Source organism: Cyprinodon tularosa, unplaced genomic scaffold, assembly GCF_016077235.1.
Source record: "Cyprinodon tularosa strain WSP-4 unplaced genomic scaffold, ASM1607723v1 ctg10, whole genome shotgun sequence".
NCBI lineage: Eukaryota > Metazoa > Chordata > Actinopteri > Cyprinodontiformes > Cyprinodontidae > Cyprinodon > Cyprinodon tularosa.
The window spans coordinates 4,068,227-4,091,320 of NW_024037782.1; the positions used below are offsets into that span (position 1 = coordinate 4,068,227).

General features: G+C 37.4%; 2 protein-coding genes across 2 annotated transcripts; both read right to left on the reverse strand.

The window, feature by feature from the left end:
* Positions 1 to 203: 203 nt before the first annotated feature.
* On the reverse strand, positions 204 to 5,412 carry LOC119797982 (elastase-1-like). Its single transcript, XM_038307311.1, has 8 exons — positions 5,256 to 5,412; positions 5,058 to 5,155; positions 3,226 to 3,326; positions 2,950 to 3,075; positions 2,255 to 2,391; positions 1,889 to 2,031; positions 385 to 534; positions 204 to 296 (listed from the first exon to the last, which is right to left on the reverse strand). The coding sequence occupies exons 1-8, from the start codon at positions 5,293 to 5,295 to the stop codon at positions 285 to 287; spliced, it is 807 nt and encodes a 268-aa protein (XP_038163239.1). The 5' UTR covers positions 5,296 to 5,412; the 3' UTR covers positions 204 to 284.
* Positions 5,413 to 8,717: 3,305 nt separating this feature from the next.
* Positions 8,718 to 13,546, reverse strand: LOC119797900 (elastase-1-like). Its single transcript, XM_038307196.1, has 9 exons — positions 13,395 to 13,546; positions 13,166 to 13,239; positions 12,983 to 13,011; positions 11,661 to 11,747; positions 10,506 to 10,634; positions 10,108 to 10,244; positions 9,869 to 10,029; positions 8,926 to 9,075; positions 8,718 to 8,838 (listed from the first exon to the last, which is right to left on the reverse strand). Exons 1-9 carry the CDS (start codon positions 13,432 to 13,434, stop codon positions 8,827 to 8,829), a joined length of 819 nt encoding a protein of 272 aa, XP_038163124.1. The 5' UTR covers positions 13,435 to 13,546; the 3' UTR covers positions 8,718 to 8,826.
* Positions 13,547 to 23,094: the final 9,548 nt, after the last annotated feature.

The following is a 23,094-nucleotide window of genomic DNA, read 5'->3' on the forward strand; positions in this document are numbered from 1 at the left end:
TGTCATGAGTTTTGGTGAGTTTGATGTGTTTGGTGAGTTTGATGTGTTTGGTAGCAACAATTCAAGCAGCACTTGAAATAAAATTGTTATTTCAATTAATATGATTTTGAATGATGTTTTTGTTGCTAGAAAAAAAGCCATATAATTTATCTATCATTTTCCAACATAAAATTTAAACCAAAAATGAAAAAGAAATCAGGATATCATTTTTATTACTTTTATTTTGATGGAGTGAAGAAAAAATCCAGACTTTTCTTTTATTTCGAGGTATATCGCTCATCTTCTTAACCCATGATCTGCAAAATCAAATTTAAAAGGATCAGTCATGATGTTTAAAGACGAAGCATTTGTATCAATGCAATTCTTGAGTTATCAAATACTGACGCTGTTCATCCAGCTGATGTAAGCAGAAGAACGGGTGAAGACGGTGGGTTTTTTGTAGGTGTTGCAGCCAAGTGAAGACACAAAGCTGGTCACTCCGTGGACCACCCATTGGCCGTTGACACTGCAATTCAGGGGGCCACCAGAATCACCCTGTATAAATGAAATCAAACAGAATTCAATAACCAACACCACTGCCTCTAACTTTATTCATTCCGTCTTATTGCCTTGGAAAAATATTCCTGCCCCTTTAAATCTATTTGTGTTTTTGGCAAGGAGAACATTTATCAGAGACTCAGCAGAGAGGCCAATAAAAAGGAGTACGAATAAAGTTGCTCTGAAAAGAGAGAGCAGCATATTTCAGTTTGATGTTTACTAAAATACTTATAAAGGAAATAAAAAACATGCAGGGAGGTGTTCAAAATTAAACCTATGTGCCCTACACATCTATCTACAGAGGGGAATAGTAGCAGCAGCATGCTGTGGCCAACCTTAATTTCAGCAGGTATATTGGATTAGGTCAGAGTGGATGTGGAGATATAATAAATTAAATGGAGCAAAGTACACAAAGAAAATGTTAGAAGCTTTAAAAGTCTCAAGACTCAATGGTGTGTAGTTTAACTTTGCAGCAGAACAAAAACATTCACTATTATTACAGAACTTCAATATACTTTATGTGTTACAGTGGCTCAGTCAAAGTACCAATATCTAAAATAGATTTTAAGACATCTAAGACTAAGATTAATAGGAACCTTTATTTAATCTAGCTGTGCAAGCAGTTAATTGTCATTGGCATGGTTCTGTTTAGTTTGGGTTTGGACTCATGACAATTTTTTCTGTTCAACTTGTCACTAATGAGCCACCAGCAGTTATCCTACCAGCTCAGTCTGCTTCCAGCCACCACTCCATTCTAAATTATCTCCACCTGTTCCCACTAATGAGTTACTGAGCTCAGTTTTTCACCAGCCTACCTATACCTGCCTCTGCCTACTCATCTCTGCCAGATTGTCTCACTCTCTTCATTGCCTGTTGGTTCTGTCTCCGCCTACATCTCCTGGTTCTCTGCTCATCCCTGCAAACCAGTACTTTCGGCCAAGATTATTCTGTCAAGATTGTGATTGTTTGCCTGCTTCATCTGCCACTATTCACCCCTTCAATAAACCCTTTAAACGTAACTCTGTGTCTGGCTGAATATCAGGTTCACCTACAGTAAAGTGTGACAGTTAATTCAGTGGACTAGATGTCCAAACCTAGTAGACTTACACTAAAAGCCACTTTGTGAGAAAAGATCCTAATACAAAGAACAGGTTCCGGTGTGAGTTTTTACAGATGAATATGTGTCAGATAAAAATTGTTTTATTTTCAGTAAAAATACAAATATGTGTAATTCATGGTTTTGGGTAGTAAGGTGACACAAGGTAATTAAATCATTTTTAAACAGCACTGTTTTCATCAGATTTAATTTAATTTAATCATCCAGATTGTGGTGTACCAACAGATAGCTCACCTGGCAGCCAGAGTCGCTTTCACCTCCAGCACAGACCATGGTGTTCTTCACCGTGCTGCCCCACCATCCGTAGCTGGTGCAGGTTTTGTAGTCAACAACAGGCAGGTAGGCTTGTTTCAGCTGAGCAGACAGGCTACCACCAGCTGGGAAAAACATACAACATATTGTACAGCTTGTCAGTAATGTTAATCGTGTTGTTTGCTGGTGAAGATTCTCAGTCATCCAGTTCATAGTCATTCCAAAAAAAGATTAAAAAAACAATGTTTTACTTCCCATCCAGGAAGCTTTTTCAATTCAAAATGTAAGAATTAGCGTTGAGTTCTAAGCTGTGTTCATCATGTTGATGTGAAATTGCATTTGACGTACTCTGAGTGCGTCCCCATCCGGTGATGTAGCAGGGATGGTTGTGGGACAGAACCTGGCCGGAGGGGGGCAGATTGGCCAGCTGGACGTAGTTGTTGAGGACAGCATCAGAGGACAGGCGCAGCAGAGCAATATCATAGCTAAAATAAGGAGGAGGCAATATACTTTTTTAAAGATCTTTGATAAGCTGTTTAGAGAAAAGCTTATACTAGAATGTCACTTTCTGTTCTTGGTCAGCTTAAAAAATAAGGCCTGATATATTTGATAGATCAAATATCTGTTCTTAAACACATTAAAACTATGCATTTTTTTCTTTAGGAATCAGATATCTTGTATTTTTAATAAAAGTTCAGCAACAGAAAGATAGTTTTATTAAAAACATAAAATGCTAAAGCCTATGTTTTATTGTCAGTAGAATTCTTTCATTTTAAAAGTAAAGATAAAATGCTTTAAATTATAAATTTTACATGAAAGTGAATCTGATTGCCTGAAATAATAGATCTATTGGAAGTAATAAAAAATCCAATGCTTACATAAATACAAAGCAGCTACATACAACATCCTCTCAATTAAATAACGGAACATATAAACCATTTTTAAAATGTTTTTTAAACCTTAATGCAGTGTAATATGTAACAATGTGCAGTTTTTCGCTCTTCAAACCCCAATAAATATGTGAAACCACATTTTTTACTAACCCTCCAGCGACGTTGTTGGAGTTCCAGTTGGGGTGAATGTAGACCCTGCTCACGCTCATGTATTGCTCTCTTCCCTCATTTTTGTTGATGTCATGATCTCCAAGAACAACACGCCATGTCCTGGAGCTTTGGTCATACAGAAGATTTATTTTTATTTTTTTTATATATATTAATTCAGTAAATAAAAAATCAATTTAAACTAAAAAAAAATGAATGATTTTCTATCTGATTCTCTTTACTGTGTTTTAACTTTACTGTGATGTATTAGACTCCCACCTGTCCACACAGTGAGCAGCAGTCATCACCCATCCTCTCCTGATTAGGGTTCCTCCACAGGTGTGATAGAAGTAGCTTCCAGATTTGTACTGAAGGGAGATCTGAAAGAAAAATTACAACAAAAATCTTTTCAAACCATTTTTAAATGATTTAAGTCTATTTTTAAAGGCTTTAAACGAACAGATATAACGATTGCTCAGTTTTTGGGTCACTGTGGCAGGTAAGATTCATTAACTGCATTTATTTCTTAGAAAGATCCAAGAGATGTATTTTCATTTCCAGTCATACACTATATTGCCAAAAGTATTTGCTCACCTGCCTTGACTCACATATGAGCTTAAGTGACATCCCGTTCCTAATCCATAGGGTTCAATATGACGTCGGTCCACCCTTTGCAGCTAGAACAGCTTCAACTCTTCTGGGAAGGCTGTCCACAAGGTTTAGGAGTGTGTTTATGGGAATTTTTGACCATTCTTCCAGAAGCGCATTTGTGAGGTCGCACACTGATGTTGGACGAGAAGGCCTGGCTCTCAGTCTCCGCTCTAATTCATCCCAAAGGTGTTCTATCGGGTTGAGGTCAGGACTCTGTGCAGGCCAGTCAAGTTCATCCACACCAGACTCTGTCATCCATGTCTTTATGGACCTTGCTTTGTGCACTGGTGCACAGTCATGTTGGAAGAGGAAGGGGCCAGCTCCAAACTGTTCCCACAAAGTTGGGAGCATGGAATTGTCCAAAATGTCTTGGTATGCTGAAGCATTCAGAGTTCCTTTCACTGGAACTAAGGGGCCAAGCCCAGCTCCTGAAAAACAACCTCACACCATAATCCCCCCTCCACCAAACTTTACACTTGGCACAATGCAGTCAGACAAGTACCGTTCTCCTGGCAACCGCCAAACCCAGACCCGTCCATCAGATTGCCAGATGGAGAAGCGCGATTCGTCACTCCAGAGAACGCGTCTCCACTGCTCTAGAGTCCAGTGGCGGCGTGCTTTACACCACCGCATCCGACGCTTTGCATTGCACTTGGTGATGTATGGCTTGGATGCAGCTGCTCGACCATGGAAACCCATTCCATGAAGCTCTCTGCGCACTGTTCTTGAGCTAATCTGAAGGCCACATGAAGTTTGGAGGTCTGTAGTGATTGACTCTGCAGAAAGTTGGCGACCTCTTCGCACTATGCACGTCAGCATCCGCTGACCCCGCTCCGTCAGTTTACGTGGCCTACCTCTTCGTGGCTGAGTTGCTGTCGTTCCCAAACACTTCCATTTTCTTATAATACAGCTGACAGTTGACTGTGGAATATTTAGGAGCGAGGAAATTTCACGACTGGATTTGTTGCACAGGTGGCATCCTATCACAGTTCCACGCTGGAATTCACTGAGCTCCTGAGAGCGACCCATTCTTTCACAAATGTTTGTAAAAACAGTCTGCATGCCTAGGTGCTTGAATTTATACACCTGTGGCCATGGAAGTGATTGGAACACCTGATTCCAATAATTTGGATGGGTGAGCAAATACTTTTGGCAATATAGTGTATTTTGATTATATCTATGCATAGAGTAGGTCTATTCGACTTTTACATAAAGTTGATGTAAAACTGTAGATTTCAGAAGTTTAACATCAAGTCAACAGGTTTCATGTAATTGATTTGCTGATTGATTGAGCTTGACAAAAAAAAAATCATATTCATATTTCAAAACTTGTTGTAGTTTAGAATAACCCAAAACTGTTTATTTATTTTTTTTTCTTATTTTACATGATGTTGGGAATTTTTTGTTGTTTGCATGCTTTTAACAGAAATTGTGGGGTCAAAAAAGGTTTAAAAGTTTACCTGCCACGGCCAGGAGTTTGGTCTGGCCACCTCTCCTCCCACCACTCTTTCCTCACCAGACTCATCCTCCAGGTACCTGGGCTGGGGCTCAGCCAGCACTGAGCAAAACAGATATTCAGGGGGAGAACAGGTGAACATTTTAAAGTCAATTCCGGGCTCCTGTGAAGAATCTTTAAAATAGAATAAGGCTGGACTTACCCAAGGCTGCAAGAGAGGTCAACAAAAGAAACCTGAGCATGTCTGCAGTCTCCTCACACTTTCTGCTGCAACAGCCTCTGTCCACTTCTCTTTTATACCCTCAGGGCAGCTAATACTGATAATGGTGTGGATAATGTGTCCAACATCATCACATGTCCACCTGTGAAGATCCCACAGTTATCGTAAAGGCTGAAAGAAGAGGTCAAACGTATTTCAAAGAATAGTAGACACTGTCCCTAGAAGTGACCAAAGGATTTTCTTCACTCTTTACATTGAAATGTGTGTGCAGCCTACACAGGTTATGTTTTAGACATTAATCACGGTTTTATAAATTGCTTTGCTGCTTTCTTAAGTAAAAAAAAAAAAGAATCCCACAGAAATTGGTACATGTTCTGCTAACTCATGACTTAGATAAAAAAAATCACCACTGGATTCATTATAAAGGGCGGATATGGGTGAGCAAAGGTTTTCTTTAAGCTTAATGAAATAAAAGCCAAGCTTAAAAAGATCAGATTTGAAAGATAAAATACCATAGGTTACATTATAGATTTAATTGTGCTGACAATCCTATTAGCCCAAGAGGGGGTTAAATGAATCACATAAGCAGAGAGGACATTTATATTGTTCAATATTGGTTCATTACTACATCAAGGCAGATGGTGAACATATACACCAGAGATAAAATAGATTTCTGTAAGGGTTGGGATATCTTCGTGTGTGTTGTCTTAATTGTTATTTATTGAAATCTTATATTTTTCTCTTAGAAAAAGTCTGGAAATGTATATTTGTTTCATTGCTATTGTTGTACAGTAGTAATACTTCTTGAGAACTTTATATATGCACATATTTACAAACCAAAAGCAAGAGGAAGAATTTGTAACAAAGAAAATTTTTTTTTATCACATGTGCCATATATTGATTATTTCCACTCAGCCATCATGCTTTCTCAGCCTTTTTTTCTAACAAGCTCAGGCATGTGTTTGGTTCCCATAATGTAAGGACATCTTTACATCATGTATTTACTCTGTCCTCACCTTTTTTTTTCTTTTCTCACTTTCCAAACAGGGTAGCACTATTCTTTATTAGCTGGGTGAGGTAGTGCAGAAGGCGGATAGCAGTTAATGATGGCAAGTTTACTAATGAGTGTAGAGTACAGTGTTAGATGTTTACATTCTTTTCACAGAAAAACAGCAAGACTCCATTATAAGTAACATGCAAGATCATGACCAGAGCGAGCTGCAAACTGAATAGCCCTTTGGTGGCAGTAGTTTAAAACTAAACATTACTGAAGTCTAATGGTGGTACAAAGTTTGTTAGCACAGGGTCTTAATGAGCCACAAGAAAGAACATGAATATGACTGTATATATATATTTTTTCCTTTTGCTTTTTGGTGACATGCAAGCACAAAATACAATAGTGCGGTTGCTTAATAGTATAAATATGAATGGAACTTGTTTTTATTCTGTAAAATACTTTTTTTTTTTTTACGAAAAGAAAGCAATTCAAAAGCGAAGAACAGACTGGATAATATGTTTTTCACCTCTAAACGAAGAGTTTGTATCACATTTTATAGTAAACTATAGTTTCATTCATTTCATTAAGGGAGTTTGTTTGGTGAGGAGTTTCATCTTTGCAGGATTTTTTATGTGTTATTTTATAGGTGATCACATAAAGCAAAAGTTCAAGGAAATGTATGTTAAACGATGACAAATCCTAGAAGTTTAGAAGTCTTGCAGAATAAAGATTACTTTCTTAGATATATCTATTTGGGTACAGTGATCAGCTAAAGTAGTAGTTATTTTATGCAAATGTAATTTACTTTATTTTCACCTCGACAAGGTGAAATACTGAAGAAAGGATACTGATAAAACACAGAAAAAACATAATTAGACTGATAAAACACAGAACAATCATCAACATGACAGAACGTTGAAATTTAAATATCAATGATTTAATTGCTCAAAGAGGCTATATATCAATAGAGAAGAAATCTTCTTTTATACAAATAATATTTCAGATATGTTTTTGCAACCTTTCAGAATGATAATGTATGTAATTTGGGTGGTGGTCAATGTTGATCAACAGGGTTTTACATCATTAAAAGAAGTCTTTGCTATACCTTCTAAGGTTTTGTTTACAGCTCTTTCTGCCAAATTGCTTTTTTTGCAACTACTGTGCCACAAAGCTAATTCACATAAAAACATAATCTGACATTTGAGGAATATTCCTATATACACACTGAACACCAAGTAAAATGCTTCTGCAAATAGTTTAAAAAGTGTTGTCTAAATAAAGTTTGATTGTTTGACTTATAAAAACAGGATTACTCATGCAGGAAAATGTCATCTGTAGATTAACTATTTTTGATTTGCTTACTGTTTTTTAATGCTTATCTGAGGACGTTTAAGCAAAAATTCCATCTGGCAGACCCTAATCAGCCTCACTAACTGCTGACATTGCAAGTTCAAGCTTCAGCTAATCAACGTCAAGGCCAGTGGTGGACGAAGTACTCAATAGTTGTATTTGAGTAAACGTATTGATACACAAAGTCAGATCTTACTCAATTACAAGTAAAGTTACTCTGTCAAAAATCTTCTCAAGTTAAGTTTGAAATACTCACTGTTGAAAACACTTAAATATTTAAAAGTACTTAAATATTCAAAAATATTTCTGTATGATTTCCAGAGAAATTTTAAAAACAAACCAAAAAATAAAATAAAAACGGGGTGTCTTGATTCTCCTCACATTTTCACTATGGAATCAAGGATTAAGGTTACATCCATTACCATAAAGAAACCCCAGCTCTGATTTGAGAAACCAGCCTACAAAAGAAACTTGGCCACGTGGCAACAACTAATACCTTAATAACATTTATAAACTACAAATAATATCTGCCATGAGTTTCTCACATTTTTTTGAATGCCATGCAAACATCTAAAACAGTGATGTCAAAATTCAGACCCAAGGGCTGAATTCCATGTTAAATTGAATTTCAAGAAAGAAAAGCAACAGTGAGTTGCAGAGCTAAGCTGAGCCAAAAGAACAAGTAACTTGTAGCTTCCTCCAAATGTAGTACAGTAGAAAGTACAATATTATACTTTGAAATGTAATGGAGTAAAAGTAATAATTACCCCCAACCCTAACCTAGAAAAAATTGCTAAGGTAAAGTAATGATACTCATTCCCCAGGGTGGAAGACTACTCTAATCCTTTTCCTAATTTACTCATCTAAATGAATGTAAATTCACAGCATCAAATTCTTCTGCCCCTGTGGCAAAAAACTTATTTCATTGTTGTTAAATAAAACTTTTGTAACTGCATCTTTTCTGTGTTCGTCTCTCCAGGTCGAGATGCTTTTATAGCCCTAGAATAATTTTCTTAATCCCACAACAAAGGTAGAAAAAAATATGCATATAAAGTATATATATACACAAACATATACAGACAAAAAAACTCCAAAGACAGTGTTTTATCAAGTTTATTTGTTTACAATAAGACTGGGTAGATGAGCAGATTCCAGTGGAAACATATTATTGATCACAAATGGTTTCTGTCTTGTATGCTGCAACATCTAAGACATAGTCTGTAAAAAAAAAAAAGTGAAAACTGGTTAGGCACCATCCTTTTGAAAGCAGATGAGGACATTTCAACAACAACAAAAAATACTAACCGAATTTATCCAGTCCATATAGTGAGACAAACGAGTGAAGATAGGAGGCTTTTCCCTGCTAGCACATCCAGATCCAGATGAAACACTCAGACTACCATGAACATAATACTTGCCATCAACCTGACAACTCAAAGGGCCACCAAGAAAACCCTGAAAGAAATTATTATTTAATCACATTATTTAATCACATTAGGGCAATATGACACAACTTTAAACACCTATTCATAGTTACAAAAAACTAATTATAAAGTTATATATGCAGAAGTGAACTGATGATTAGATTCAAGTTTGAGATATCAGGCTGTTAGAGAACAGCAGAAATGTTTCGGGATAAATGGCTCTTTATGCTTTATTAAGAGATTAACAATGGAGAATTTCTACTCAAGAACACAGGTTTTTTTTTTTTTTTTTAAGTGAGTGGAGGGCTTTCTGACTCCTTGATAAATATGAATATTTGATGGCCTTCCTTCAATTTCAGTTATGTTAGCTACAATGAATAGGATAAACATTACAGCGACTACAGTTATTACAATTCTGGCCTGTATGCTATTCACCAAACTTGGCAGATGAACTCTCTGCCATCATAATCAAGCTCATCCTCTCTCTCTTTGCTGATCTTTATAAGCCATTTTTTAAATCTTCTTGCTGATCAGATATACAGTGTTCTCCATCCCAGATTAATCTATATCAACCATGTCTCTGATTTTTTCTGCCTTGTCTTGTACTTTATAGACATCTACAAAAGCTTTGGACATTGTCCATAGCACATGTCTTGCATGAAGATCAAATTGCCTACTGTCTCCTTATAACAGTTGCAAGTAAAACATTATAACATCTTAAATTTATACCAATCCATTTGATGTTAATGCATACACTCACCAGTGTAGTGTAAACCTTTGTTAACGTGCAAATACTGAAAATACTGAAACAATGTCAAACTCACTCTTCTTTCATAAATCCCTGCATTGCAGGTAATTTCACTCCTTCCAGCACAGATCATAATGGGTTTTATGACGCCCCACCATGAGTCCCTGCTGGAGCAGGTTTGGTAGTCCACCACTGGAGTGAAGGCCTGCTTAAGCGGCAGAAGCTCACCTTTTTCAACTGATAGAATATGTTATTGATTAAATGTTGTGGAAGAAGAACTGGCTGAAGTGTAACATTTGAGGGATTTGCACCTACCGTACGTTCGTCCCCATCCGGTCATATAGCATGGGTTGTTGTGAGGCAGAATTTGGCCGGGGGAGGGGAGAGAAGCAAGCTGAACGTAAGAGTTTAGGGTGACCTCAGATGATAGTTTCACCAAGGCAATATCATTTCTGAAACACAGGAGGGGCCATTAAACTAAAGAGCCCTTAAGGTTTCATTTAAATTAAGATAAAAATAAAAATAAAAAATGTAAAAAAAAGATTGAGGATGGTTGCAACACTTTTTTTTGGTTCTCCCAATTCCTTTCACAACCTGAACTGCAGCCTCACTTCGCTTCCTCAGTTTTTTTCTCAGTCTTCCCTATATATTTTTTTTTTACTACCAAAGGATTCTCTTTTATATTAAAAGATAATAGAAAATTTGAATCTTACCCTTTAGAAACCAGAGAAGACCATTCAGGGTGAATGTAAATAGAGAAAACAGGGATGATTTGTTCCGTGTCACTGCTGACACCTAGGTCATGTTCGCCAAGAACAGCGCGCCACTTCACGAAGGACACACTGCAAAAGGTCATGTAGATAAACCAAAAAGAGGTAGAAAATCAGCATGCCTTTGCAGGTTTTACAAATTGATTAATCAGATATAAATTTAATTCAGCTTATTTATATAGCGCCATTTCACAACACATGTCATCTCAAGCACTTTACATTTCAACCAAATCAGACAATTTATTCAGAGTTTTCTATCTAGGGAAAACCGGTTGATTGCATCAACAATCAATAAATAACAATAAATGAGTAAATGAGAAGTTTCACAAAACTGCACACATTTAAAACAACCAAAACATATATTATTTAGATAACTCCAAGGTAACACTTTACAATAAGATACACAACATTTGATTAACTAGTAGAGCACCTTAGAGTAGCGTGAGAGTACCTATGTAGAGAAATAGTAATGAACTAATACGTAGTTAACTAATACTTACTGGGGCAGACCCAGTTCAGCCTCATTACAGGACTACTGCTTAGTTTGCTTGGAAACACAGAGTAACTAATCAGTAACTAATGGGTAGTTAAGCAGTACTTATCAGGGTTCTATTGGTTCTTGACCTTAAAAGACCTTGGAGTAGAAATTCCTAGCGATGGTTTTGAATAAACCCTAAGCCTGTGAAGTCAGCTTATGAAAAACAACTTTACTGAGTACCAAAATATTGCAGAGCTTTTATTTTATGGAGTTCATTGAGTTAAGAATAAAATCAAGTAGTGACTAGGTGATTATTACTCAGTAAGTACCTGACCATTAACTAATGCTTTTTTGTGTACGCTTAAGTGAAGTGAAACTATCCATAAGTTCCTGCTTAGTTACTGTGCATTTCCAAGCTAACTAAGCAGTAGTCTTGTAATCCAAGCTGGGCTGGGTTTCCCCGGGTAAGAATTGGATAACTATCCATTAGTTCCTGATTAGATGCCTAGGCGCTCCCTCGTAGGTAATTGCATTTTGTGTAACTTGTTGTAAAGTGTTATCAAATCAGAAAACACAATCAAATCAAGTTTCGGGAGGTATTTGCACTAGCATTACCTTACCTCTTAATACATCTAGCAGAAGAGATGACCCAACGTCGCTGAATGAGGCTCCCTCCACAGTAGTGGTAGAAGCGAATATAGGAACTCCTATTGAAGAAAATTACTGCCATTAATTAGGTGTTTGTCGTTCAAATATAAGAGCAGGATTTCTTATTTTAACGCTCAGATAACGTTAGACTACGAAACATATTTGCCTTGAAATAAGACTTTCTCATTGCTCTTCCGGCACAGAAACAGGTGCAGCAAAAGAGAACATATGATGTGTAATTTTGCAAAATTCTTGTTTATCTAAACATTTTTGATAAATGTTTAGATAAACACGCAGAGAGCTTCATCCTTATATGTATAGCAAAATGCTCAAAGATTAAAAACACACGACAATGTGTCTGTAAAATAGTAAACCTTCCAAACATAATTGTTTGGCCCCATTTATTCTTCTAGAGTAGAATAGAATAGAATAGAATAAAATAGAATAGAAGTATTAAAATAAACCTTACTGTGTGTATATTAAGGTTTGTCCATGAAAATGCAAAAAAGCAATATAAGCATTCAGATACATAGAAAAATTATAAATAGATTGTACAGGATAGGAAAGGCATCTAAAAAAGAAAGCACTGCAGTCATCAACCTCATCGTTGAGGTCTGCAAACAGCATATAAATGCATGAAATCAGAGCGAATTCAAAAGTTCCTGTAAATATAAAAAAAAAATAGACTTGTAAACACAATTTAAGACTAACAAATAAAAAAATAGACTAGCAAACTCAAAGATTAGTTAATTTTTGAGTTTGCTGGTCTAACTCTCATTAGCAGCATTTTTTCTTTGCAAATGTTTTTTTTGTTTGTTTGTTATTCTAACTTTTGTGTTTGCTAGTCTCATTTAAAAATTATCTGTGAATTCATGCATTTGCTGGACATTTCCACCCCTCGACCACATACTGTAAGGGACCTACAGATTAACGTTTGTCACTAAATGAGTGGGCAAAAGACCCAAATCTATGCATTAAAAAATGAGTGAAAACTTTTTTAGCCTTGGAAACAAGTCTCAAACACATTTTTGCCAAAATTGTTCCAAAGAAAATAATAAAGCTGTGTGATGTTTACAGAAATATTAAGTTCAGCCCAAAGAACGTGTGTGAAATCTGAGAACAACTTATTTACATGAGCCATCAATATGCAGCATGAATTCAGGGTAAACACATATTGCTATGTTAGACTAAGCAACATGTTTATGTTGCTGAAACTATGTTTTGTTGAAGAGTCTCCATCATCTGAGTGTGAAAAAAAAGAAATATACGGATATTTCTAACAGCGGTAACTTACGCAAGTAGATGTTTGTACTGAAGAGAGACCTAAGGAGAGAAAGCAAATCTGAGATAGGAAACTACTTCATAGCATAATTTAGGTCTCATTTGCATGTACAGTATGGCTACAAATATTTATATTTATTTTATTCAGTGACAGTGAATGCATTTAAACCAGTTCTTATTGTCGACCATGCCTTACCTGCCAAGGCCAAGAGTTAGGGGTAGCGACCTCAGCCTTCAAACTCCAACTGGTTTTCTTAAGTTCAGCCAGAGCTATCAAAAACAAATTCACAAATGCTTTATTAGAAAGGACTGCTACATAATTATTATAATATAAGATGGTCAAAAGATAAATATTATGAGCTGAGTAAATAAAACCCAGATAAAAAGTCACTACTACATTTTATTGTGTGCTGTCATTATCTTACCAAAGGCTGAAAGAATTGCTAAGAGCAGAAGTTTGAGCATCTTGGTGTCGTGTCAGACTGTTTTTAAAAAACCGAATGCTTCCCTCTGCCTTTAATACCTGTGGCCGTCCTTAAAAAGTGAACTTTGGTCTTATTTTTGACCTAACTTCCATTTCATTTCACCATACACCTGTGATCACAGTGAGTGATAACCACTTACTGCTATCAGAACACACCCACTTTGGTCACGAGCCACTGAGCAAACTAAGGAACAGGAGCTGCAGTGACTCAGAATCTGTAAAGTTTTTTTGGCTTTTACTTTACATCATCCTCAGTGGAAACACATCTAATACCCAGTTCAATTCAATTTCTTTATATAGAACTTATTCACAGCACATGTCATCTCAAGGCATTTTACAGAGACAATTAAACCAGATCAACAGATCTGCTTCAAAGTTTTCTACCTAAGGAAAACCAGCTGATTGCATCGACTCACTAATTGGACAAATCCCACACACTAACAAATACAGTGATACTACAATCGCAACACATTTCCCACAAATGATTAGCCTCTGTCCCAAACAAAAGGTGCGGTTTCCCACAAATGCAATAACTATTGCATTTTTTATGTTTGTTTGGAAGTATATTACTTCCTGCAAATGCAATGATGCAATGTGTGATTGCTGTTGCCCACTCACCAATGTAGAGTACAGAGAAACAGACACTGATTAGGGCTTTTTAAGTGCTCCTTATTTGTAAGAACAGACAGTACAGGAAGGTGGAGGAAGACATTCAGCAGAGATCTCCAGTCCCTAGATTTTCCTATAGTGAGGGTGCTCTCCACCCCCATAGACATTATACACTATATTGCCAAAAGTATTTGCTCACCCATCCAAATTATTGGAATCAGGTGTTCCAATCACTTCCATGGCCACAGGTGTATAAATTCAAGCACCTAGGCATGCAGACTGTTTTTACAAACATTTGTGAAAGAATGGGTCGCTCTCAGGAGCTCAGTGAATTCCAGCGTGGAACTGTGATAGGATGCCACCTGTGCAACAAATCCAGTCGTGAAATTTCCTCGCTCCTAAATATTCCACAGTCAACTGTCAGCTGTATTATAAGAAAATGGAAGTGTTTGGGAACGACAGCAACTCAGCCACGAAGTGGTAGGCCACGTAAACTGACGGAGCGGGGTCAGCGGATGCTGACGCGCATAGTGCGAAGAGGTCGCCAACTTTCTGCAGAGTCAGTCACTACAGACCTCCAAACTTCATGTGGCCTTCAGATTAGCTCAAGAACAGTGCGCAGAGAGCTTCATGGAATGGGTTTCCATGGTCGAGCAGCTGCATCCAAGCCATACATCACCAAGTGCAATGCAAAGCGTCGGATGCGGTGGTGTAAAGCACGCCGCCACTGGACTCTATAGCAGTGGAGACGCGTTCTCTGGAGTGACGAATCGCGCTTCTCCATCTGGCAATCTGATGGACGGGTCTGGGTTTGGCGGTTGCCAGGAGAACGGTACTTGTCTGACTGCATTGTGCCAAGTGTAAAGTTTGTTGGAGGGGGGATTATGGTGTGGGGTTGTTTTTCAGGAGCTGGGCTTGGCCCCTTAGTTCCAGTGAAAGGAACTCTGAATGCTTCAGCATCCCAAGACATTTTGGACAATTCCATGCTCCCAACTTTGTGGGAACAGTTTGGAGCTGGCCCCTTCCTCTTCCAACATGACTGTGCACCAGTGCACAAAGCAAGGTCCATAAAGACATGGATGACAGAGTCTGGTGTGGATGAACTTGACTGGCCTGCACAGAGTCCTGACCTCAACCCGATAGAACACCTTTGGGATGAATTAGAGCGGAGACTGAGAGCCAGGCCTTCTCGTCCAACATCAGTGTGCAACCTCACAAATGCGCTTCTGGAAGAATGGTCAAAAATTCCCATAAACACACTCCTAAACCTTGTGGACAGCCTTCCCAGAAGAGTTGAAGCTGTTCTAGCTGCAAAGGGTGGACCGACGTCATATTGAACCCTATGGATTAGGAACGGGATGCCACTTAAGCTCATATGTGAGTCAAGGCAGGTGAGCAAATACTTTTGGCAATATAGTGTATATTATTCATTTGAGATTAAACTGATTTCAGATAATAAAGTAAAAAATCTCTGTGTTATTTTTGATCAGGAAAAAAAACAAAAACCTTTACTCTCTTTTGTAAATCACTTTACAACAAATTGTTCTCTATAGATCATAATACTCATCAAATCTTTAAAAGTACTGAATAATAATATACTACTAAAATATATAATATTTGTAAAACATGATCCTTATATTAATATAAAACTTTGTGTTTGTCATATTTAAAAGCAAAATATATAACTTTGCATTTATCTCATCCAATTTAAGTTCAGTTTAAATCGTTTTTTATCTGAATAAATATGTGAAATCTAACTGAAAGATAATTTCAAAACTTGTTTTGGTTTTTTAAGGGGTTGTGACATGTAAGAGATTATTGTAATATTATCTCTGACTTCTTTCATGTAACTAAAATGAGATCTAAGGCACCTCCTATTCATTCTGACTGCAGCTGTCTGAACTGCGGTCCGAACCAAGTTGACGGCCTTCTAGGCAAGTCGGCCAGCGTCCCATGAGGCGTCTACGTATATAATGTCTATGTCCACCCACACCTGCCACATTTCCTTAGTAGAAATCTGAAGTGGATGGATTTTGCAACTTGTGAATGTACAAGTTAAACAACTGGGTATTGCATCAAGGCCATAGTGGGAGATAAGACTTTATCACCTCTTACAACTGTGTCAGGAAAGCAGTGGCAATTTAAATAGATTTATAGCTGTGTCATCACCATAGGAAATTCCAGAACGTGTCCATTAACAGGATTTTTTATTACTTACAATAAATGTTTCCTCATTCTAAATGTTTCTTCTTTTTATATATATTGATTTAATATATATAAAAACATTGGAAATGTGTGATTTCTGATTTTGTTTTGTTTTATGCCACAGTGGGAATGTTTTATAGTGGCTCTCAGCCTATTATAGTAGAAGTCAGTTGAAAGTAGTAGTAGTAGTTGAAATTGTGATAGTAAACTTGCTTTCTTAAGCATTAGTGTTACCAGAGGCCCCAGGGTAATATTTCAGCAAGAGCTCATCTCAATACATCACAGAATCCTAATAACATACATATTTACTTATTTTTCTTTCATTGTATTACCTGCCAGAAATACTCCTTTTTTAAATGCATGCCAAACTTTTATGCCTTTCGGGCTGTATTCTCAATTAGGAGGGGTAAACATTTGCTTATCAACTACAGACTGTGTTATCAGTAAATTTTACATGTGGTTAATGTTTGATATGATTAATTAATACCAAGAAAACCTTCTACCAATATAGTAGAGCAAATATGATGAAAAGTCAGCTCTAATCCACCAGAGACACAGCACCAGGGCTATAGTGTACCTTTAAATGCAATTTTTTTTTTATAATTTCTGCTCTAAATGTATTGCTCTGTCAGCTAAAGATCTGTTTTGGTCTCTATACTTTAATTAAATAAATCAATTCAAGCTAAAATGTAAGAGGCTATACTGAGCCTGATCTCTTTGTATTCTTACCTAGTAAAACCCCCCCTGCAACCCTGGTTTGCATTTGTATAGCTCACAGCATGTTCATTTACATGTTAAAGCCTCCCCTAGAATTCCATGGGGGGGAGGCATGGGGGGAACACTGCCTAAGAGAGTCCACGTCAATTTCTGACAATTTACGGGAGTTTTCGGCGAAGCCTGCAAATTGTCGTAAACTGCCGCTAACCTGAAGTTCCACGACAATCTACAGTGCCGCATATTGACGAAAATCCCACTTTTCATGCAGTGGATGACACCAAACGCTGCAGCACTAAAGAGAGCAGAGCCTCTTCATTTAGCTTAAAGATGATAGGCTGTTGTTAACATATGAAGACACAATCTAATCCAAGGCATCTTCTGCCATTTATTCAAACTTTGACATAATATGTAAAAAATTAAAAATGTGTGACCTCAGGAGATTTATCCACTATATTCACATGGGTGGAATGTTAAATGTACACCTTTTTGTACTTTTTCTGTAAACCAACAGACCACAATGACTAAAACTGGCATTTAAATGGACAATAAAACCTGAAACTAGCTGTTAATACAGAGAGACCTGAAGCTCGAAGCAGATTTTTATTGCGCCTATTATTAAATTGGCAATATTGCACAAAATAAAAATTGATCGGAAAACTGTTTGGTACTAATCTGACGCTCAGATAATACCTCTGAATAAAAATAAAAAAAAAATCCAAGAAGTTTAAATGTGGCATGAACAATAAAGAAAAATAAGCTTTAATTTAGGGCTGAAACAATTCATCAGATTAATCGTGATTGATTATTGAAATAATCGTTAACTAATTTAGTAATCAATTAATCATTAAATGCAGTGTAGAGACTATGAATCCTTCCTTTAGCTGACAGAGCTACCCACTTAGAGCAGTAATTATACCAAAGTTGCAAAAAAATATATAAATATTATGTTTATGTTTTTTAGATTTTTTTTAAGCCTGCTCTACTATTTTAATATGCTCTACCCAGAACTCCTAACGTGGAAAGTTTTAGTTTCACTTGGTTTACATTTCATTGCTTTGTACTTGTGACAGTGTAATGACAATAAAAGTAAATCCTATTTTATTATTTTACCAGCCCTTTAGCCATTCACTTTTTGGCAGAACATCACTGTTTGGCACGACAAATGAGAAGCATCAGTGTGCAGAGGAAGGCCAAAGTTGGAGCTAAGCGAGAGCAATGATGCATTTCTGCACAAGCACAGCTGGAAGAGCAAAGTTGGTCTGGAAACGGAAAATTTCGGAATACTTTCACCCATGCTGCAGCTGCCAGCCCCCCCACCGTCTGTTTTGACTCCGCCCATGCAGAATGTTCAGCATTCTAAGTGGGCGGGCATTATGATGTCATAACATATCATACATAGAACACAGCCCAGTCATAAGCCAGTTTATGTTTCAGAGCAGTTTGATCGAGAGCTAGTTCACCACACACGAAAAAAAAATTTTTGGAAAAGATTTTAGAGATTCATTTTAAGTCTTCGAAATGCTGTCAAATATTTACAAAGACGATATGGACTGGGAGAATAACTCCTGCGGGATCCCTTCTCCTCAAAGATACCCATACCTTTGGTCCGAATTATGCTCAGAACCCAGTACTGTGACACCCCAACTCTACTCTAAAACCTCTGATCTACAAGATTATTCAATGACCTTCTTGACTGCTGGTGGTACACAGCCAACTGATTGTGGGAGATTGTGTGAAAAAGTATTCTTCTGGGTGAAGGAGGAACAGCAAAAAAATTTTTTCATTGGAGAACACCTGTTCGAGTATGACGGCATGGAAGAAACATTGGCAGCAATTGTTAAAATGTTGGGTGAACCACATTGTAGTTATACTTGTTCCTCTGCTTGTGACAACGATTTCAGGGATTATGATCCCGTGTTGAAGCTAAATTCTTTGGAGGGACCTGATGAAAACCGACCCCCCCAAACAAGACCCCATTAAAAGGGGAGGATTTCTAAGTTTATCGACCTTCAAAAAACAAATGTTGTTACTACCCCGCGGGGAAAACCGTTTTACATAGCGGGCCGCCTTGAACACAGTTTATTACAATAAAACCAAACTTGTCGGACTTTAAAAGAAACAGTTTTTTTATGTTTATGAGGCCTACGAGGCCATGAAAATTTTTCAAAATTTTTTGCCCGGCAAAAAGGGGTTGGGACCACATAAATTACACCCCAAAAGGGAAAATTTCTATTCCAAATTTTTAAAAGGGAATTTCCCCCCCAAACCCCAACCCCCTTAAGCTCCAAACCCCCCCCCCTTTCCTCTTTTTCCGAACAAAAATTTAAAAAACCCATTTTGTCTCTTCCCCCAGGGCAATAAAAAACCCTTTTTTCACCCAAGGGGATAATTTCTTTCCTTTGGGCAAAGGGGAACCGGGCAGAAATCCCAAAAGAAAAAGTTTGCCCCCGTTGCACTTTTTATCAAAAAGGAAAAAAACCTACCCCAAATTGGAAAAAAAGGGGAAAAAGGAAAAAAAGGGAAACAGCTCCCCTAAAAGGAAAACCCCATCCCTTTCCCGGGTCCCGAATTATGCTCAAAAACCCATTTCTGTGACCCCCAAAAAAATTTTACTTTTAAAACCCTTGGGGTTACAAGATTATTAAATGCCCTTTTTGCCCTGCTGGGGGTTTACACACCCAAAAAAAAAAAACGGGGAAATTAGGGGAAAAAAACCGTGGTGAAGTTTTTAAAACTACAAAGAAAAACAATACCTGGTTTTTTAAAAAAGCTGGATATGGGGATTTGGGCATTTTTTTAACAGAACATATTGTAGGTGGGGGGACTACTTTTGGTTTGATTTTTTCGAGTTATTGCTCAACGGTTTTGGTAGCTTTAAATTTTTTACATAGAAAGAAGGGCGCATAGAGATCTAAAGGGCCTAAAACATAATGTGGAAAGGCCCGGGCTCGTCACTTAAAGTAAATATTTAATCGATGTGGGGTTTAATTTTTTTTCAGGAGATAGTTAAAAAGGGAAAAATATTAGGTGTAATCCCCCTGCTGTACACCCCCCCTCCAGAGGAAATTATGTTTAATAAACCCAAAAAGGGAAAGGGTGTGGTTTATTTGGTGCTTAGCCCTCACTTTGGTTTTTTTTCCCCCCTACATTGGAGAAAACCTGTTGGGAGTATGACGGCAGGGAAGAAACATTGGCAGAAATTTTGTTAAAATGTTGGGGGAACCCCCCCATTTGGGGTTATACTTGTTCCCCCCTCCCCCTTGGTGAAAAACTTTTTTCCCAGGGATTTTGTTCCCGGGGTTGAAGCTAAATTTTTGAAATGCCCTGATGAAAATCCGACCCCCAAAACACAAGCCCCCATTGAATGGGGGGGGATTTACTAAGTTTTATCGACCTTCTAAAAAAAATGTTAGTTACTACACCACGGGAGCGTATTACATCAGCAGCCGCACTTGAGCACAGCTTTATTAAAATGAACCACCTGTCGGACTTTAACAGCAACAGTGCTTATGCTCATGAGGCCTACGAGGCCATGAGATATTACACATTTTTTAAGGCAAATTGGTCCAGCGAAAACGGCTCTCCGCAAAAATACTCATACCTTTGGTCCGACTTATGCCCAGAACCCGCTACTGTGACACCCCAACTCTACTCTAAAACCTCTGATCTACAAGATTATTCAATGACCTTCTTGACTGCTGGTGGTACACAGCCAACTGATTGTGGGAGATTGTGTGAAAAAGTATTCTTGGAGAATCCTTTTGTTTTGGAAACAGATATAAGCAAATACTGCGTCGTGGCAAATCTGGGTGAAGGAGGAACAGCAAAAATTTTTGAAGGTAATAAACCAAGAAACCGGAGAGATTGTTGCAATAAAAAGGAGCAACATTTTTCTGCAAAAATCGAAAAAAACTGGGAAAAAAAAGGTTTTTTAAAGAAAATCAAAGTCTTGGTTTGAAAACCCCCTACAAATAGTCAAGTTTTATGAAGATTTTATTAAAAAAAAACCCAAACCCTTTGGTTTTTTAAAAAAAGTTTGGATATCGATTTAGACGTTTTACGAACATTTTGGGGGTTTGGTTTGGATTGCATTTGAGTGATTTTGATTTTATTGAAAAACGGTTTTTGGTGGCTTTAAACTTTCTAAAATTGAAATGGAATGGCGCATAGGATCTCAAGCCGGGACAACTAATGCTGGTAGACCCTCGTCACTTAAAGTAAAATTAATCGATTTTGGGTTTTCATAAAGGAGATAGTTTAAAAAAATGGAAAAATTAGGTTTTTAATTTCTCTGTTTGTACATCCCTCCTGGGGAAAAATTATGTCAAAAAACCCAGATCCCGTGTGGATATGGGGGTGTCTGCCCTCATTTGATCTTTCTCAAATTGGAGAACACCTGTTGGGGTATGACGGAATGGAAAAAACTTTGGGCCCAGCAATTGTTAAAATTTTGGGGTTTTAAAAACCACTTTGTGGGGTTTTAACTTGTTCCTCTGCTTTGTTGGACAACGATTTCCCGGGGGGTTTATGTACTTTTTGAAGCAAAAATTCCCTTTGGATGACCTAATGAAAACCCGCCCCCCAAACCCCAAAAGGGGACCCCTTTTGGAAAGGGAGGATTTACAAAATTTTCATCGCCTTCTAAAACAAATGCTAGTTTTTTCCCCGCAAGGAAAGTATTACATCGGGCAGCCCGCACTTGAACACAGCTTTATTAAAATGAACCACTTGTCGGACTTTAACAGAAAACAGTTCTTTTGTCATGGGGGCCTTTTACAAAAGGCCATGAGATATTACACATTTTGAGGGGCCAAAAAGGGGGGGGAAACCTTTTTTCATTACATAAAAAGGGAAATTTCCCTACCCAAATTTTTGATAAATTTTCCAAACCCAAAATCTGAAGCTCAAAGCTCCTTTTCTAAAAAATTTTTTACAGTGTCACTTCGGGAAAAAACTACGATTTCCCCCAAAAGATAATTTTTTTCCCTGCTAAGCCGGGGAAATCCAAAAAGTTTGCCCGTGCACTTTTACCAAGGACCTCATAAAATTTTGGTCCAGCGGGTCCCCCCCTCCTCAAAGCTACCCATCCCTTTTGGCCCAAAATTAATGCTCGGGAACCCAGTACGGTGACACCCCAAAACTCTGCTCAAAAACCCCCTTCGGGGCTTTCAATGACTCCCCAAAGATGGGTTTCTTTCGGCAAAGAAAAGAGAAATGTAACCAGTTAGGGTTTGCCCCAAAAAACAAGCATCCCCAAACCAGTTCCAGATGTGTGGAAATTAAACAACCAATGCGATTCAAAGGAGCCCCCCTCTTAAAAGAATATAAAAAAACCGATCGTCCAATAAGATATCAAAACCTTTAACAAGTTTTGTGACCCCTCACGGTAGTTAAATTTAAAAAAACCAAAAATAATTTTTGGAAGAAAAATAAGGAAATTTTTCTAAAAACCTTTAAACTGTTGGGCCTTCGTTCCCCAAAAAAGCAACCCTTCTGGAAAAAATTTAAAAAGGGGTTAATGGATTAACTTAAAACCATAACCCTTCTCCCTTTTTCTTTTTCTTCCCTTTTCCCTTTAAAAATCCTAATCCCTTTCCTCCCTAATCTCTTACTCCCTTAACCCCCCCTTCCTCCTTCCCTTCATTCCCATCACCCCTTTTTTCTCTTTTTTCCTTTTACCTTTAAAACCCTTTTAAAATTTATATTTAAAATTTTGCCCCATCTTTGTCCATTTTGTGGGGTTTTCCCCGGGTACCCCGTTTTTTTCCCCTAAAAAAAAAAAAAAAAAAAAAAACAAAAAAATTTAAATCTAAAATGTTTTGAACCAATGTGTTCCCCCCTTTTTTAGTCGTATGAAAGATACTGGAAAAAAACAAACATAAAAAAATTTCTTTTTTTAAAAAGCGATAATAAATTTTGTTGAAAAATTTTGGCCAAACTATTTTTAAAAAATTTTTGATGGTGATGTGTAAAAAATTTGTGTATTTAAGTTTTGCCCCATCCCTTTTCCCTGTGTGGGTTTTCCCTGGGTACCCGTTTTTCCCACCTAAAAAAAAAAAAAAAAAATTTGAAAATCAAAATAATTTAAATCAAAAAATTTTACTTAACAT